The sequence below is a fragment of the Phyllostomus discolor genome, chromosome 5 (assembly GCF_004126475.2).
Source record: "Phyllostomus discolor isolate MPI-MPIP mPhyDis1 chromosome 5, mPhyDis1.pri.v3, whole genome shotgun sequence".
Lineage (NCBI taxonomy): Eukaryota > Metazoa > Chordata > Mammalia > Chiroptera > Phyllostomidae > Phyllostomus > Phyllostomus discolor.
This window is the reverse complement of record NC_040907.2, coordinates 135,347,352-135,364,553: the sequence shown is the minus strand read 5'-3', so window position 1 is coordinate 135,364,553 and position 17,202 is coordinate 135,347,352. Positions and strand designations below refer to the sequence as shown.

At 41.6% G+C, this 17,202-nt stretch overlaps 1 protein-coding gene across 10 annotated transcripts in view; it reads right to left on the bottom strand.

Moving 5' to 3' along the window:
* FAM13C (family with sequence similarity 13 member C) overlaps positions 1–17,202 on the bottom strand; it is a 126,985-nt gene that overhangs the window by 81,655 nt on the left and 28,128 nt on the right. For 2 of the 10 annotated variants that reach the window (XM_036026929.1, XM_036026930.1), the window contains exons 1-2: positions 3,482–4,149; positions 1,496–1,563 (exon numbers count right to left, since the gene is read on the bottom strand). The exons of 5 other annotated variants lie outside the window; for them this stretch is intronic. In XM_036026929.1, coding sequence (XP_035882822.1) covers positions 1,496–1,563; positions 3,482–3,575 — 162 coding nt within the window. In that variant the 5' untranslated portion in view covers positions 3,576–4,149. 3 more of the 10 variants (XM_036026933.1, XM_036026931.1, XM_036026932.1) reach the window with 3 other exon arrangements.

Sequence of the window (17,202 nt, the reverse complement as noted above, 5' to 3'; positions counted from 1 at the left end):
TCTGGAGGAAGTGCTGCCTTCATCTGCTCACGTCAAAGACCTCAAAGCATGGTGGAAAGAGAACTCTTCCCTAGCATGCATGACTGAGGAGTGTTGGGGGACCGCTGACAGTCAAGTCCCTGATTCAAGTGGAGGAACACATAGCATTGTCAGCTATGCTGCTTCTGCCCACCTAGATTTGAAAACTTAGAGATGGGACAGAGACTTGTAGAAGTAGTAAGGCATTTGGTGTAAGTCATCCTGAACACTAACCAACAGAGTAGACCCTGATGCAAAAATCTAGGCTTCACTGTAATGCTGCCCTTTGCAGTGATACAATGTTAGGTCGACCTCCAAAGTGCCAGGCTCCAAGCCCCCCTGAGATCAGAACCCAAGTTCAGCCTCTCAGAAAATTCCAAATGGGTTTTTCCTTCAAAGCTCCTGAGTTTGAAAGGTCTTGCATTCATAAAAAAAATAATAAATAAGTAAATATTTTAAGTTTAATCCCTTCCTCTCCTTATCTCTTCATGGACTATTCCTGTGTCAGTTAATAGCCCCAGCAAAGCTCAAATAGGAATCAGTGAGCCTTCAGATGATTCTAACTCAGAGGCTACGCATCTTCCAGCTGAGGCCCCAGACGGCACGGAGCCCAGACAAGAACTCCCCTTTGTGCCCTCAGTGAACCCTGATTCACGGAAACCATGAGAGATAGTAAATGATTACTGTTATTTTGAGTTTTAGGGTTATTTGTTACACAGCTATAGTTAACTAACCTTTCCTATATTCTAAAATACCATCAATAATAAAAACCACCATCATTTTGATCAAATAATGGCTTTTAATTAAAAATAATGCCACATTAAATGCACCCATTGGTTTTAAGGTGTAGTCAGCTATGAGAAAAGTGAAAGTATGAAAAGATGTGTGTTCACATCAAGAAATCACACAGCATGCCCCATGGAGCCAGCACGGTGCTGTGAGGGTCACATCAACTAGCTTCTCGAGGAGACACACACAAAAAAGCAACTTCAGGAGTATAATCTGGAAGACTCAGTAACCTCATAGAAAATAGGGCAGTGAACCACGATCCTTATTTGCCCTGGTTGTAAAAATAACTTTATGCTTTCCCTCAAAGAAAGAAGGCAAACAGTAAGGGAATACCATACTTACTGAATTAATAGAACAGTAGCTTTCAAGGGTATTGGGTTGCCAGTTACATTTATAAGGATATAAAGGAAAAATACAAAAGGAGAACAATAATAATCATATTTATCTGTTTCTGTAACAGTGATTTAGGCAGACACCTGAGAAAGCAGGGCCCTCCCTCTTGGTGAGCTCACGTCTCTGCTCTAGTTGGGCTCCGCCCCCTGGCCAGGGACCAGGTGAACTAGGACTGCCAAAGAAAGTCCTTGCGGTACACAGTGTACTTGCAGACGAGTGAGAGTTAACATATCCCCCCTACCCCCCACCCCAAGGTGACACATCTGGACAAGATATAAAGAAAATATTTGATTACCTTTGCCCATTTAAGCTTCATTACATCTTTGTTCAGAATCTGCTGTAACACGCAGCTCATCAAAAATTCTAGAACATTAAAGCAGAGTGTTTATCTTGAAATAATTAAGATATATTTTTACCTTAAAAAAGTCATCTATAACATACCAAGGTTGTAGATAGTGAAGGGGGTTATACAGTGAATAAGACTTTTAAAGTCCTTTGTTTGACAGAGACTAAAGTATAAGGGGAAGACTCAAACTCGCTTACTTCTGTGTTAATGCATTTATCCCCAGCTGATCAAGGGGAACTAGGAAAGGAGAAGCCAAGACCCTCTCTTCCTGCCACCTGGCCGGGTGGGTGCCTGTAAGAGAAGTCATCCTACATCTTCCCCTGCTCCCAGCCATCCTCCTTTACCCTTTGCCTCAGTTCCTATAGGCCCCAAGCTCAGCCTCAGTGATTTGTTGCTTCCCTGCTATACACAGGAGCAATCAAACTGACTAAGCTTGGAGATATTTCATAAGAAAGCTGTCCACAAAACAAATGTTATTGGGTTATTGTTTGACTCATAAGCAGAGGCTAGGATAGTATACGTGATGAAGAGAGAGAAGCTGTCTGTCTGTCATGTTGAGAAGCTCAAAATCCCCAGCAGAGTTAAGGAAAAATTTGCCCCTGAGCAGAAATGGTGAAATATATTTTGTCCTTGTTAGGATTTCAGTGAGTTCAGCTGTCTCTTGTAGAATTTGAGAGAATCTAGTTTTGATGCAACTGTGTGGCCACTGCCTTCAGGTTCTTTTAAGTTCCCCAATCTATACAAATGCAAGACCCAGAGAAAGAAAATAATTTTCCATCTTAATCCCAGTTCTTGACCATCTTCTCTAGCTTGCCCAAGTCAGAATGGGCCTCAAGGACAAATGCATCCTTAAAATCTTTCTTCCAAAATGTGGTTTAAGCCAAAACATTAACTTTTTTCATCTTACCTTGAGCCTTATCTGTGTTCATTTTATTCCAAAACTGATAAAATCTTTTCTTCAACTGCTGACTTAAATTTTTAATTAAATAGTTTTATAACTAATCACTCCACTAATAACAACACCTTGCATTTATGAGAGCATGTTTCTTTCAAAGAGCTTCAATTACTACATGATTAATGCATCTGATGTCTCCATAGTTTAGAAAAGCATATATATGCAGCTCTCAGAACAAACGAAGGCAAGTTTATAAATCTATTCATTCCTATATCACCCTAGTGCTCTTTTCACCTTAAACCTGCATGTCTGTAAAAGTGACTGAAAGTCCTTTTGAATTTGGAAATCTTGAAGGCCTTTACCCCTCATTAAAATAACTATTGGTTTATCACATTCATTTAATAATCATAAGAAAGGAGGCCCTGGGAAAGCTGAGTTAAATTTCCTTTTAAAATTGTGTGTCTGATTATTACAGACATACCTTGAAATATTGCAGGTTCAGTTCCAAACCATTGCAATAAAGCAATTCATAACCTGTTTGCTGGTGGAAGGTCCTGCCTTCAATTTGCAAAAATGGTGCAACATCTGCGAAGCACAATGTAACAAGTAATGCCTATATTTAAAATGTTCTGGTCCTTTAAGAAAAGGAAACCAAGAGAAATGTTTCTTCAGATCTATTTTTCAAATGCTGCCTGCCTACCTTAAGTCACTATTTCAACACAGAAATAAAATCCACACATATCCACAAATAGTATCTCCTATGATCCTATTTCCTTATCTGTGATACTGAGAGATCCCCCAATTTACTTACTGCCTACAGTTGTACGCATTTCTAGTGGAAAATAGACATTCAAATTGTGGTGTTTATCTTTTCCACATTCCAAATCAAATAACATTCACTGACTGCCCGATCAATATCAGGCACTAAACCAGGCACCTTCAACCTATTATTTCCTCTTGTAAAATTATAAGGTAGATTTTCCTCTTTACCAGTTTTCCCCCGTGAGCATCAACAAGTGAAGACAAGACAGTGGACTTACCTAGGCCAAAGAGACTGTTTTTTATGCAAGAAATGCCTTCCTGAAGACCCTGCAAAATCTGACTGAAATTTATGTATTTTAAGATCGTTTCCATGACAGAAGATATTGGGTATTTCTTTCCACTTGCTAAAGTGGAAATATTTCAATAAAATAAACAGCTTATTATTCAGCAAACCTGAAGAGCTTAGAAATTTTGCAAGTCTTATGAAGGGACTGCATTATTTCAAATTGTTTGCATTGAGAAATTTAATACTTTATAGTCAATATTTAATAGTCAATATTTAATTCAAAATTGCATAAAATAGGACTACACTGTATCCCTCAAGTAGCTGGAGAAGCCAGATCCTAACTCCCAATCTTAAAATCCAAGTTCAGATTTCTTTGCACTATGTTTCAATATCCCAAGTTTACTATCATCAAATGGCAAAACTAAAAGTTTAGCAGAGTTTGATGCCCTTTATTCAAGAGAATTCAATCCATGGATTGGAGGAAGTACAGTGGAGTGCCCTTCCTGAGGGATTTGGGGATTTCTGGAGTCTCTCACACTTCAATTTCCACACTGTGAAAAATCGGGAGTCTCTCACACCCCAATGTTCCACTCAAAAGGATTGGAACAAACAAACTCGAAGAGCTCAGACAAAAAACAAGTGGAGCTCCATCCAAGAGAAGCTTACCAGAGATCCCGGAGGCGGCCACAGAGGCAGCGAACCAAAAGGCTCCACTGGCACCTTCACCTGCATCTAGAAGCCGTCCCCGGAATCCTCAGCAGCTGTCTCTGGGGCTCATGTCATTGCCAAATGGTCAAATGACAAAACTGAAACAATTTAGTAACGAGTTTGATGTCCTTTTTCAAGGGAAAATAATCCATGGACTGGGGGAGTGCGGGCCCACACAAGCAGTAGAGCGCTCCTCCCAAGGGATATTGGGCAAGAGTGAGTTTTATTTAGAAGTGGTGACACAGAAATAGGCCTGATTGGCTGGGTGGCCAGGGACTTCCTTGTAAGGCTAGTGGGTCCTATTCTCTATGGTAAGGGAAACCAGCTGAAGCTGAGTTGGAGGGTTGTGATTGGTGTATGTTAAATTCCCTTGACAGGTGTTTGCAGTAAGCACAGGCTGACTTGGGTTTCAACTGGCGATGTGGGCTGGGCCCATGGGGCTGCCTCTATTTTCTGGGTCCTGATATACAAATTAACTTTATCACTATAGAGCTGAGAAGTATCCTATGCAAATCAGCATGAACACAGTCACACTTAACAAAAAGTAACAACTGGTGAGCCCTGACTGGCTGGCTACGTCAGTTGGTCAGAGCACTGCCTTGATGTGCCAAAGCCGTGAGTTCAATCCCCAGTCAGGGCACATACAAGAATTAACCAATGAATGCACAAGTAAGTGGAACGACAAATCCATGTTACTCTCTCTCCCTCCCTCTTTCCCTAAAATTGATGAATAAATTTTCTAAAAAGATGTCACAAGACATGTGGGTTCTCAATGGTACTTATTTTTTTTCTTCTCTATAGCATGTGGATAAAGGACACAGAGACTCCAAAGTGAGACTCACAAACAAAGGTCTTCCTTTCAGAAGCCTGCACTAACTGGCGGTTGAACGCAGGTGGGGAGTGGAAGGATTAACCAGCTGTGCGAGAGGCAAGATTAGCCGCCCTGGGTGTTGTGACAACATAATATCTAAGTCCCTCACTCCAAGAATTCTCACATTTCTGCTTCTGCTCCATTGAGGACTCAGTACTTGTACAAGCCTATAGCTCTCCTACTCACTTGAGTTGTAATGTGTTGCTGAGTCTACAGAAGACTCCAAACAGGACAAAGCTCAAAGGAAAGCAGAAGGAAGACAAATTATGATTACTTTGCTCTACCCCCTAAAGCACAGGTGGCAAACACAAGTCCCATGGGCAGCATCCGGCCCTCCACCTTGTTTTATCTGGCCTGGCATCTTGTTTGCACCTGGCAGCAGCACCCAACTCTCACTTAACTGTTAAGGAGTAGTTACATTTACACAGTCCTAAAATGATATTCGGCCCTTTGAAGGCGACCTCGAGGCTGATGTGGCCCCCCGTGAAAATGAGTTTGACACCCCTGCTAGAGCAATGGTATCCCAAACTGCCATGCTCAGGCCCTGAAAAGTGTTTACCCTGCCCTTTGAACCAGCCTGATCCCTCAAGGCACATGGAGATTCTGACTTAACCAATTTAACTCGGGAGATTCTGGATCAAGCCTTCAGCTTTTTGGGTTTCGGACTACAGTCATTCATCATTCAAACATGTGGTTCCTATCAGGTGCTACATTCTATGCTCTTCCTAGTACCTGCCCTCAGGGAGCTCACACTCTAGTAGTGGCAATTGTGGCAGTGCTAGTGAGGGGCTGGGGGTGATACAGACCAAACATAGGCAATTGCAATATAGAATGATCAATGCTACAACAGGAAAAAGCTAAGTGTGGGATGCTCCAGGAATGAATAGGAATGACACCTACCTCAGCTGGTAGGAGAAACATCACTGAAGTGGCCAAAATGATGATGCAGAGAGATGAGGAGACAGAATGTACCAAGGCAAACGTGTTTAAGTGAGAACATGGCATGGGTAAGGAACTCACAGTGGTTGACTATGTTTGGGTTGGAGTCAAACATAGTTGGGGATGGTGGCCAACGAGTCAGGCCAGGCACAGGCCAGATCATAGAAACCCTGTAAGTTTTTGAAAGTCTGAGCTTTATTCTGAAGGCAACAGCAAGTCACTGATTATAAGACATATTTAGATTTGCTCAGGAGAAGATCATCGGGGGCCTCTGAGGCAATTAAATTAGAAGGCAAGGAGGGAAGTAAAAGGAGGGAAGGTAGTTAGATAATTAGAGGTCCCCAAGCAAGGGTCAATTGGCATTGCAGAGGTGCTGCAATGGAGAAAACCTGATTGGTTTAAGAGATATTAAAGAGGTGGAAACAGTAGACCTGGTGATTGGCACCATGTGGTTGAATGGGAACATGAACTTAGGATGAACCAACTTTCTAGCTGGGAAAAGGGGATGAATAACATTGCTGCCCCCTGAGACAGAGACAAGAAGAGAAAGAGTATCTGGGGAGAGGTGGGCATGAGTGCCCCAAGGCATCCAAGTAGGGAATGATAAACCGGTGATCTGGGGTCTCAGCACCAGGCCAGGGCTGGGGATGTGTGGGAATGAGCATGAGGGCAACTAAAACTGCAAGTGGTGTCTCACCATTCAGAGAGGGCAGAGAGAGAAGAGCAAACCTGGAAGAGAATGCTGAGAAATGCCAATATTTGTGGACTGATGACATATTGTTAACTTAAAAATCAAGCTGCAACATAGTACATATAGTATGAACCTATGCAGAGGGGTGAAAGGGAAGACCAGATATGTGCATGTCTGTGTGTACGTGTGTGTAGCTGTGAACTTATTTTTCATAGGACATGTTCATTTTTAAACCAGTCTACTACTTGAATTGTTTAATGGGTATGTATTGTTTACATAATTTAAACCAGGAACACTTTATTTTAAAAATATTTAAGAGCCAGGCAGAAAGAAAGGAGATTGCAAAGGAGGCCAAGAGAGAGAGCTGGGAAGAAAATTCAGAGGAAGCTTATTGCCTGGCCCTTCTTATGTCTTACTTGAGAATGATGAAGGATGTTAACTTAGGGTAAAAGAATAAAAGAAATATTAAATATTGTATAAATGTACTCATTCAACTATACGATTTCTGACTGAAGATGTTATAAATGGTGTTCTGTAAAATAGGTGCCAGTTTCTTACAGTTTGCTAATGTTAAATTTTAGTGAAGATACATAATTTTACTTATGCAGAAAGGTAAAGGTATTAAGCAAAAATAAAAGCTCTCATTGACTGACAACAGGATGGTGACAGCCAGAGGGAAAGGTGGGGTATGGGGGGACATAGATGAGGGTAAAGGGGGGACAAGTGGCGATGGAAGGAGACTTGACTCGGGATGGGAAACACACAGCACAATATACAGGCGGTGTATTACAGAATTGTACACCTGAAACCTATGTAAGTTTACTGACCAATGTCACCCCAATAAATTCAATTAAAAAAATAAAAACACTAAAAAAGGACAAAGATATATAATTTTCAGCAAGGACTCAAAAATCATGACCAAATGGGACAACTGCAGCAAGGAGTCAGCACCTATAAATACGGCAACACAAGCTGAAGCCTTCTTGCTACTGCTTGGTCCGATCCACAGCCCAGAGACAAGAAGGGAACGCAAAATGGCATCTTCGTCAAGTCTGTACTCCCTTCTGGGCCAGACTGCCTGTCGAGCCTATTTCTGAAGCTAGTGACTTGTTTTGACTGCAAAAAGATCACTACAATTTTAAAAATCAGAAGTGCTAATTTCTGTGATTTTAATATAAATTAAATATTTATGTATATTTTAAATCATCTCCCTTTGAATTGAGATTCAGGCCACTTTAAATACCACTTATTGATACTGTAGGACATTGCCTTCCCAGGAAAGCCACCTTTTATTACTCATTTCACTGAGAAAGTAAAGAGCCTGTTGCTATGGAATCTCTACCATGCTATTTTCTGAAATTATTAAACTGTCTGTTATTCTTTGCTTTCAAATACCCTTCATTGTTTCATTTCACAAGTTCCCTTGTTTATTTTATTTAGCTTAGCAAGAATCAAATCATTCTTCTATTCCCAAGACAGTCATAAGAAAAATTCAAAATTACCATTACAACAGTTACCCCAGCTCCTCGAGCTTCTCCACTAATGTAAGGCACAAGGAGAATTAGAGATCCTCCAACTCAGAGAACGCTGCACACTCAGTGAGCAGTGGGCAACAGGGGCCTTCCAATTCTAGATATTAACAAACTCTGTTGTTCCCCGGTGGTAACTTATTAAAATATTTACCGAATAGTTTCTGCAGCACCAGGGATACTTCTAGCTGTAGGGCTATAGTGGCAAGCAAAACAGATTATTACTCAGGAAAACAAAAAAAGAAAAAGGAAGAGGAGGAGAAGAAGAAGCAAGTTGAGGGTTTCTGCTAGTCAAAACTGATTCCTCCCCTTTTCCTTCCCTCTATACTAATGGATGATCAAATCAATAAGAGTAAGAGCACCGCAGGATGCAAATATCCTCTGAGGAGGTCCCTTTGCACCTGTATCTCCACTCAACTCATACCCACTGCTCTCTCAGTACAATTCCCTCATTTCAGGGAGGCCTGCCCTACTCCCATCTTATTTATATCCTATCTTAGTCAGTTCAGGCTGCTGTAACACAAATATCATAGACTGAGTGGCTTAAACAAAACAAATTTATTTCTCACAGTTCTGGCTGCTGAGAAGTCAGAACAAGGGGCCAACCAATTCAGTTCCCAGCGAGGGCCCTCACACTGGCTTGCAGATGTATGTATGCCTTCTCACCCTACAGTAGGGAAAGAGGAAGCAGACTCTCCTGGCTCTTCTTTCAAGAGCACTGACCCATCTCCCAAAGACCCCATCTCAAAACACCATCACATTGGGGATTAGGGTTTCAACATATGAACTTTGGGAGAATTCAAACATGCGTGCCCCGGCTGGTGTGGATCAGCACACTGAGTGTCAGTCAGCCTGTGAACCAAAGGGTTGCCAGTTTGATTCCCAGTCTAGGGCATGTGCCTGGGTTGCAGGCAAGGTACCCAGTAGGAGGTGTGTGAGAGGCAACCACACATTGATGTTTCTCTCCCTCTCTTTCCCCTTCTGTTCCCCTCTCTTAAATAAATAAATCAATTAATTAAATATTTAAAAAAAACACACACAGTCCACACCATATTTACCATATACCATGGATCCCAGGTGGTCCCCCTCAAATCTCATCCCCTCTAATGACTTGAGGCCACAAAAAAAAAAAAAACAGTCCTGTCTCTCTTCTCTGGACTCTCCTCACATTGCTTGTGTTCAATCCTGCATAGGCTTGTTTTGCAGTATGCACAGAATCTGTGTTTTTGGCTAAAGTCCCTCAAATTAAAAGGTAAGCACTCCAAGGGGGAGATGTCTTTGTCTTGCATTTTTTAACTCTCTCAAAGTGCTTCAGCTCCCTGCAAATATTTGTTCATTCACTCAGTCAGTCATAACCCGCCCCCCCCCACTGAGCACCGGTGTCTGATTCTGAGGAGCTGTCTTCTGTGGATTTGAGAAAGCTAACCACACACATGCACACACACACACACACACACACACACACACTTCCACAACATAAAAACTCTTAAGACTGGGACTAATTTTTTAAAAAATCCACTTTGAATTTCTAGAAAGTAGGAACCACAATATATTTTAACTGAAATGCAGTTTCTCATTGCTTGCATGCTCATTTCTGTAACAGAAATGAGGCTAAGCTAGTTTGGCCTGGGGAAGGGCCCTGAACAGCTGTTTTACTGACTTAATAAGAAACTGTTAAATACTAACAGCAGCTTGCATTTGCAATATGTAAACTTTTCAAACTGCTTTCCCATCCATGAGCATAACTTACCAAGTATGTTTCTTAAATGAGGGCATCTAAGTACTTGGAAAGAATTGGAGCTTTAAGTGCTTCTCCTCTCTACATTGTTATTATCTCTAACAATTTTATATAGGTGGTCATATAAAACTCAACCCAGACCTTTTCTTACAATTGTGAACAAATGAAAGCTTTAGGTCTTCCTACGGAACAATGAATTCCATCCAAGTACTAAACAAAATGCAGCATTAGACAAGGGTGTTTTGTAGCTTTCATCACTGGGCTGTAAACATGTTCCTGCAGTAACAAGGGACATGTGTCATTCATTCTATTGAACCAGTCATTGAGGACTTTATGGAAAGTCTAAGTATTCTCACCATGTGTGACAGTTAACATACAAGAGAATTATGTCATTCTAATATTTTCCTTTTAAAGACTTTGTAGAATCATCAAATCTCTCTCATCTTCAAAGTACATGGTTCTGATTTTGTGGGGTTCTTTTCTTTTGAGAGAGGTTATGGAAGACAGTGTAAGGACAAAGGGAAACCAGAAATGCCTACATAAATTTTAAGTTCACAGAAACTTATTCAAAAAGTATTTTATGACTGGAGTTGGAATAACCTTATTTCAAAGACTTCCAGTCAAGATGGCATATAGGCAGGCATGGCTCCCCTCTTTGCACAACCACAACAAAATTACAAATACAATACAGAACAATTATCACTCAGGTGATTGTTCTGACAGAATAGACAGACATAAAGTTGAATGGAAGTCTGAAAACAATAAAATTAAAGAAACCATATCCATTTAGACTGCTAGGAGGGGCACACATGGGGAACAGGCTGGTCACATATCCATGTGTGGTGGATAAAAATTCAGGAAGCATAGCTAGCTTGGGAGTAAGGAGCCCCAACCCCACAACAGACCTCCCAGCCTAAGCTTCCAGTGTCAGGAAGATAAGTCTCCACAATATCTGACTGCAAAAACCAGTAGGGAATGAGTCAGTGAAAGAAACTTCTGGACCCCCAAGCAGTTCCTCTTAAAGAACCCACACATGGACTCACCTACTCAGACTCACTCCCTCTGAGCTCTGGCACTGGCATGGTGGCTTGAGGGGCACCAGGGACATGCAGGGGGAGGCTGAGGTATCTGGCATCAAGATGAGCAGAGGCCATTGTCCCTTTTCTAGGCCTTTCCCCACAGAACCAGAAGACTGAGGCCATATCTAAGATTCCATTAACTTGGCTAACAGTGTTTGACCCACCTTGGAGATCCTCAAAGACTCCACCTCACCTAACTTATAGGTCCACCCAAGCTGCTTTTTTATATGAATGGCTCATCTTGGCTCGTGCCTCACAACTTCTAAATCCTCTCAAATAAGCCACAGTTGGCCTCGGTGAGCCCCAGGCCTGGAACTAGCAGCCTAGATTCAAGGCTTGGCTTCACCTGGAAATCTCCAAGCCCAGCACAAGTAACAGCCATCTCAGGTTGCTTTATAACTCAGGTGGATTGGCCCCAGGCAAAACACATGTTGGGGGCTGATCTTGACTTGCATCACCTGGGAAAACCCAGGGCCAGTGCACCCAATGAACAGCTACAGACCAGTTGGAGCACCACCACCCTGCACCTGAATTGTTGATCCTCTATGGAGGGCACGGGGTGGTAGTTAAGTGGTCACAGCCAATTGTTGCAGCTGACTGGTCTGGGTAAATCCCTCCCATTCATCTGCCAACAGCAACCGAAGCTCAACTATAAGAGTAGGGTGTACCAAGCCGACACGAAGGGTGTACCTTGAATACCCCACTTCGGTGATAGAGGAGGTTGTGCCACTGGACCCTATAGGACACCTACTACATTAGGCCACACTACCAAAACATAGAGTCAAAGATGCTCTACCTAATATATAGAAACAAACACAGGGAGGCTGCCAAAATGAGGAGACAAAGAAACATAGCCCAAAGGAAAGAACAGATCAAAACTCCAGTAAAAGAGCTAAATGGAATGGAGATAAGCAATCTATCAGATGCAGAATTCAAAACATTGGTTATAAGGATGCTCAAGGAACTTAGTGAGGACCTCAACAGCATAAAAAAGATCCAACCAGAAACAAAGGATACACTAATTGAAATAAAGGATAATTTACAGGGAAATAAGAGTAAAGTGGATGAAGCTGAGAATCAAATCAATGATTTGTTACATAAGGAAGAAAAAAATCAACCAATTAGAACAACAAGAAAAAAAGAGAATCCAAAAATGTGAGGACAGTGTAAGCAGCCTATGGGACAATTTAAGCAATCCAACATTTACTTCATAGGGGTGCCAGAAGGAAAAGAGAAAGAGCAAGAAATTGGAAATCTATTTGAAAAATTAATGAAAGGAAACTTCCCTAATTTGGTGAGGGAAATAGACATGCAAGTCCAGGAAGCACAGAGGGTCCCAAACAAGATGGACACAAAGATGCCCATTCTAACATACATCATAATTAAAATGAATTAAAATTCTAAAGGTTAAAGAAAAAGATGGGAGCCAGATGTGGGACAATGGGGTGAGAGGTGAGGAGATTGAGAAGTACAAATAGCTAGTCACGGAATAGCCATGCGGATGTAAAGTACAGTAGCCAAAGAACTTACAAGCATGACCTGTGGGCATGAACAAAGGTGGGCAAATTTCCTGAAGGAGTGGGTGGGATGGGACAGAAGGGGGAAATGGGGGAAAGTCAGGACAACTGTAATAGCATAATCAATAAAATGTAATTTAAAAACTTACTTTAAAAAGTATTGTATAACTGGAGTTGGAAAATAAAATACTATGATTATATGATCTATTTTTTATTAAAAATAAATTAACAGCACTAAGAAAGTAAATCCTGATAAAAAATTATTCTAAGATATTTAAAGATTAAAAATAGTAGTATCTCATGAATGTCTAACATTCTCTTGCTTTATAACTTCTTATCTATTCTATTCTAACAGTAGTTAAAGCCAAGTCTTTGATGTTAGGTACTCTTGGTAACACCCCAGAACTAGACTTTGGAGAAATTCACAAAGTGCATAATAGTAGCTCCCTCTTCAAACATCTCCTTCTACAATGTTAGCGCAAACCAGGACCTTCTCCAGAGGCCACATCTTCTCTTATTAAAGACTCCACAACCTCTGTGTCTAATTTCCCAATTAAACAGTGGTTAGGACTGTTTAACTCTAAGTCTTTTATCAGACTCTTCAGCCACAAATAAAATATGTAAAGTTTTTGCTTCAAAATGGGTCTCTATCTAGAAAGGATGTTTCCTTCTACACTGTAAGATCAGTGACACAAATTTAAGTGAAGATTTGGTGGCAGGGGGAGGGGGCTGAATGGGTGGCTCAGTTGGTTGGAGTATCATCCCTTGGGTGAGAATTAAAAAAAAGACTTAGGGGGAGAAACGTTTTCTATTCAAACAAATATACTAATAAACTACAGTATTTACTCTACAACATGACATGCATATACCAGTCAGATTCTAAGCTTCAAACAATTAAAAACAAACTCTAATTTAAGCAAAGAATGAATTTATCGGGAAGCTTACAAAATAACCCAAAGCTCTGGAGAAGGAGACATGGGGCCATGAGGCCAAACTTATGCTCAGAACTGGTCTAATATGGATACTTCTGCCATAACTGAACATTCTGCATCTTATTATTTTACTTTTTAAGGAAAAAAATAGATAATGCTGCTCATCAAACTCTATCACAACACTGATTGTAAGAAGCACCCTGATTTCAGCAATATTAAAATGTTGGGCATACGTGAATCTTAGGATTGACAGGAAGCCACAGATTCCGCAGTGTGCGTCAGCACCACAACCACCGCACACAGCCACGTCCCCTCTGTTGCCATGTCCACTCCCACCCCAGGGTGCAGCCGTGTCCTAGCTGAAAGGGAGGCTGGAAAAGTTGGCATTTTCAGCTTGTATAGTGGAAACAAAGAGATTCTGCTGTTGTTCCTGCTGTGGGAAATTCTCCAACCACAACAACAGGGTTCAGATGCTGGGCAGCCAAAATAGAATGACAAATATCCTCTATGGGGAGATTTCAAAGAAACTCCCTCCTATGGAGTTTATCCCTCTTATGGTAAAAGTTTTGTTGCCTCTGCAGTTAAGACTACAAACTTCAAAAAATGTTTGAGAAGCCCCAGAACAGGGAAACTCCCTAGGATGGAATCCAAAGCCCTTGCGATCCAGTCCCCATAAACTATTCCAGGCTAGTTTCCATCACCTCACCCTGTGCACACCCTACAGTTCAGGGATGACAAATTAGGTGGCAGCCCTTCAACTGCCATTATCACTCATGTCTTCACTCACAGTGTGTTCCCTCAGAAGACCTGTCCCTACCCTACAGTTTTTTTCTACTCAAATTAAAACTTCCATTGCATAACTTGGACCAAAAATCACCCTTCATGTGAACTTTTCCATATAGCCCCATGTTTCTGATCCCTTAGCACTTTACACATATTTCCATTGTTGAAGGAAGAGGTGTCCACTCAGCATTTGAGCAAAAAGCTGAATATATTGCTTGCTAGGCAAGGAAGAGGTGCAGTTGAACAGACTTTCTCCCCATGCAAAGCAGAGAGAGGTTATCTTATATAGGGTTTGGAGACTCTTCAAGTTCAGGGCCTGGGAGACTTCCAGAAGCTGGAATGTTTAGGCATTAGCTGACAGTGAATGCAGAAGTGAAGCTAGAGTGAGAATGTGGTTGACTGGCTGACTTGCAGAAGCGTGCATGCTAGAGTTAAGCTGTAGCCAATTGTCTGGTTTTACAACTGTGTGTACTGGCAGTGTGTGGTGGCTGCTGTCACTGATCCACCAGCTACAGAAGCACAGACGGTTGCTGCTATTGGTCAGCTTAAACAGGTATAAAACAGTTTCTGATGGACACTGGTAACCATGGTCACAGAACAACCAGTCTTTTCCTAGAAGGATAGGAACTTTTCGTTCTTACCATTATAATACTATGAGGTCTGTACAGAAGGTATCCAGCATGTAACATGAAAAATAGAAACATTTACTGAAGAAGAGACAAGATACAAAAAGATTGTACACAGGGCAATGACACCTCAGTCCCCTTCAAAGTGGGTACCTTGGGACCTCACAGTTCTCCCAGGGTCTGTTCCACTGTTCAAAACAGTCTGCAAAACCTTTCACTGGAATCGCCTTTGGCTGCCCCATAGTATTTTCCTGAGTCTCATTGACAGGCTGAAATCTCTTCCCTTTCAAATGCGATTTTAGTTTTGGGAAAAGCCAGAAGTTGTAGGGTGCCAAATCTGGGCTGCAGGGAGGCTGACTCACCTGTCTTCATTTTTCACCCAAAAACACTGTGCCAGATGCAATACATGAACAGGCGTGTTGTCGTGATGAAGCTGCCAATCACCAGTTGCACATAGCTGTGGCCTTCTGAATCATCCAAATAATTCCCACAAAGGAATGTTCAAGCTTAACACAAAATTTGAAGCAGGTGCACTGCTCTACTCACTCAGTCATTTTGAATGTGACAGCCACACAGCACACATGTTCACTCAACAGCGTTTACCACCTCCACTGACCAGTACAGTGGAGTCATCATTGTTCACATGTCAATGCGCATTCCAGTGCACTCTCCTTGGCTGCCAGGTTACACTGATGTCACGCAAACCTTTCTGTTATATTAACAATGGCTGGACTTTTTCGGGACAGACCTCGTATTTTAAGATATAATAACCATACTAATTAGCTAACATTCTAATATGTATAGAGTTGTTAGTATATTCCAGGTTAGTATATTCCAGTAAGTAATTAAAAGAATATCTCATTTAATCCTTGGAACAACTCTATAGGGGGCACTATTATGCATCTGTCACAGATAAGCAGCCTTAGGGGCCTCACAGGGATCCAAGAACAAACAGAATGATGACAGAGGCTGCCTCTCACCCAGAGCACAATAAGGACTCTGCTGATGGTTCGTTGCTGTCTCCCTGGTGGTCATACACTAGCTCCAAGCACACACATCAGATCTCTTCTCTCTATATGCCCAGAGCTACGCTGTTTCAGGACCTCTCATGCAGAGAAACCCTCAATGTCCACTGTTACAGGAAGACAGAGAGGGTCCTGAGTCACTCTATTAGTTCCAAACATAATCTGAAGGTCAAAGGCTCTGCATGTTGCCACCTAACCATGGCCAAAGTCAGCAATAAAACCAACACCCAGAACCAACTGTCAACGACATCTGTAATTTTAGAAAGCCAGGCCTTAATTCCACCTGGTTTCTAGTTACCTTGTAGCCAATTGTCCATCTTTGATGCAGCTACTAAGCCTAAAAGATTGATCATCAACCTGCCTCAACTTCCTTAAGGAGCCTAAAAACAAACAAACACCAGTGGCAGAAAATGGACATCTTAATTTGCCACTTTCTGCTCATGTGCATGCACCCATGCAGGATGGTGTTGAGCGCCACTGCTGAAGGAAAGCCCTCCAGACTGCCTGAAAGAAGGAAGTCATATGCAGCACACCAAACCACAGCCAAACCGCTGCCCCCACCCAACAAGGGCCCTGTCATATTAATGACAAAGATACGCCATTAAAATATCTCCATCTCCCTCCTATCACTCCTCAGTCAGTGCCAGGAAACCTCTCTGCAATTTATTCCTTAATTATAAATTACATATTCTTCTTATCCCTTACATACAAGAGGAAGGTTCAATCTCTCCTTCTGAGCCCAGTCAGGGCTTACTGTCCAAAACTCTGAAACACATTTAAAAGGCTGTGGTAAGCTCTTTTGGTCTGTGGACTAAGGGACCCACATGTAGTTAATTCATCCCTTGTATCAATTTTTAATACAACCGTGAGTAATACCTACTAATACCAGTCAATTAGTCATTCAATTTTGTGGCCTTGAGCAAGTTACTTAACTTCTCTTCACTTTAGCTTCCTCATCTGCAAAAGGGAATAAAAGTATCAGCACCTTGTAGAGTAATTATGAGAATTAAATGAATTATTATGTATAAGGCCCTCAAGACAATGCTGTGCACAGTCAATAATATGGCATCATACACTTGAAAGGTGGTAAGAATATATTTAAGCTTGTCAGCACAAACACACACACAACCAGTTAATTACTCGTGGTGTTGGGTGTGTGGATTATCTTGATCTCGGTGATCCTTCCATAGTACATGTGGATACCAAATCACCACGTTGAACACTTTAAAGGTATACAATTATATTTATCCATTCTCTTCAATGAAGTGAAAAGAC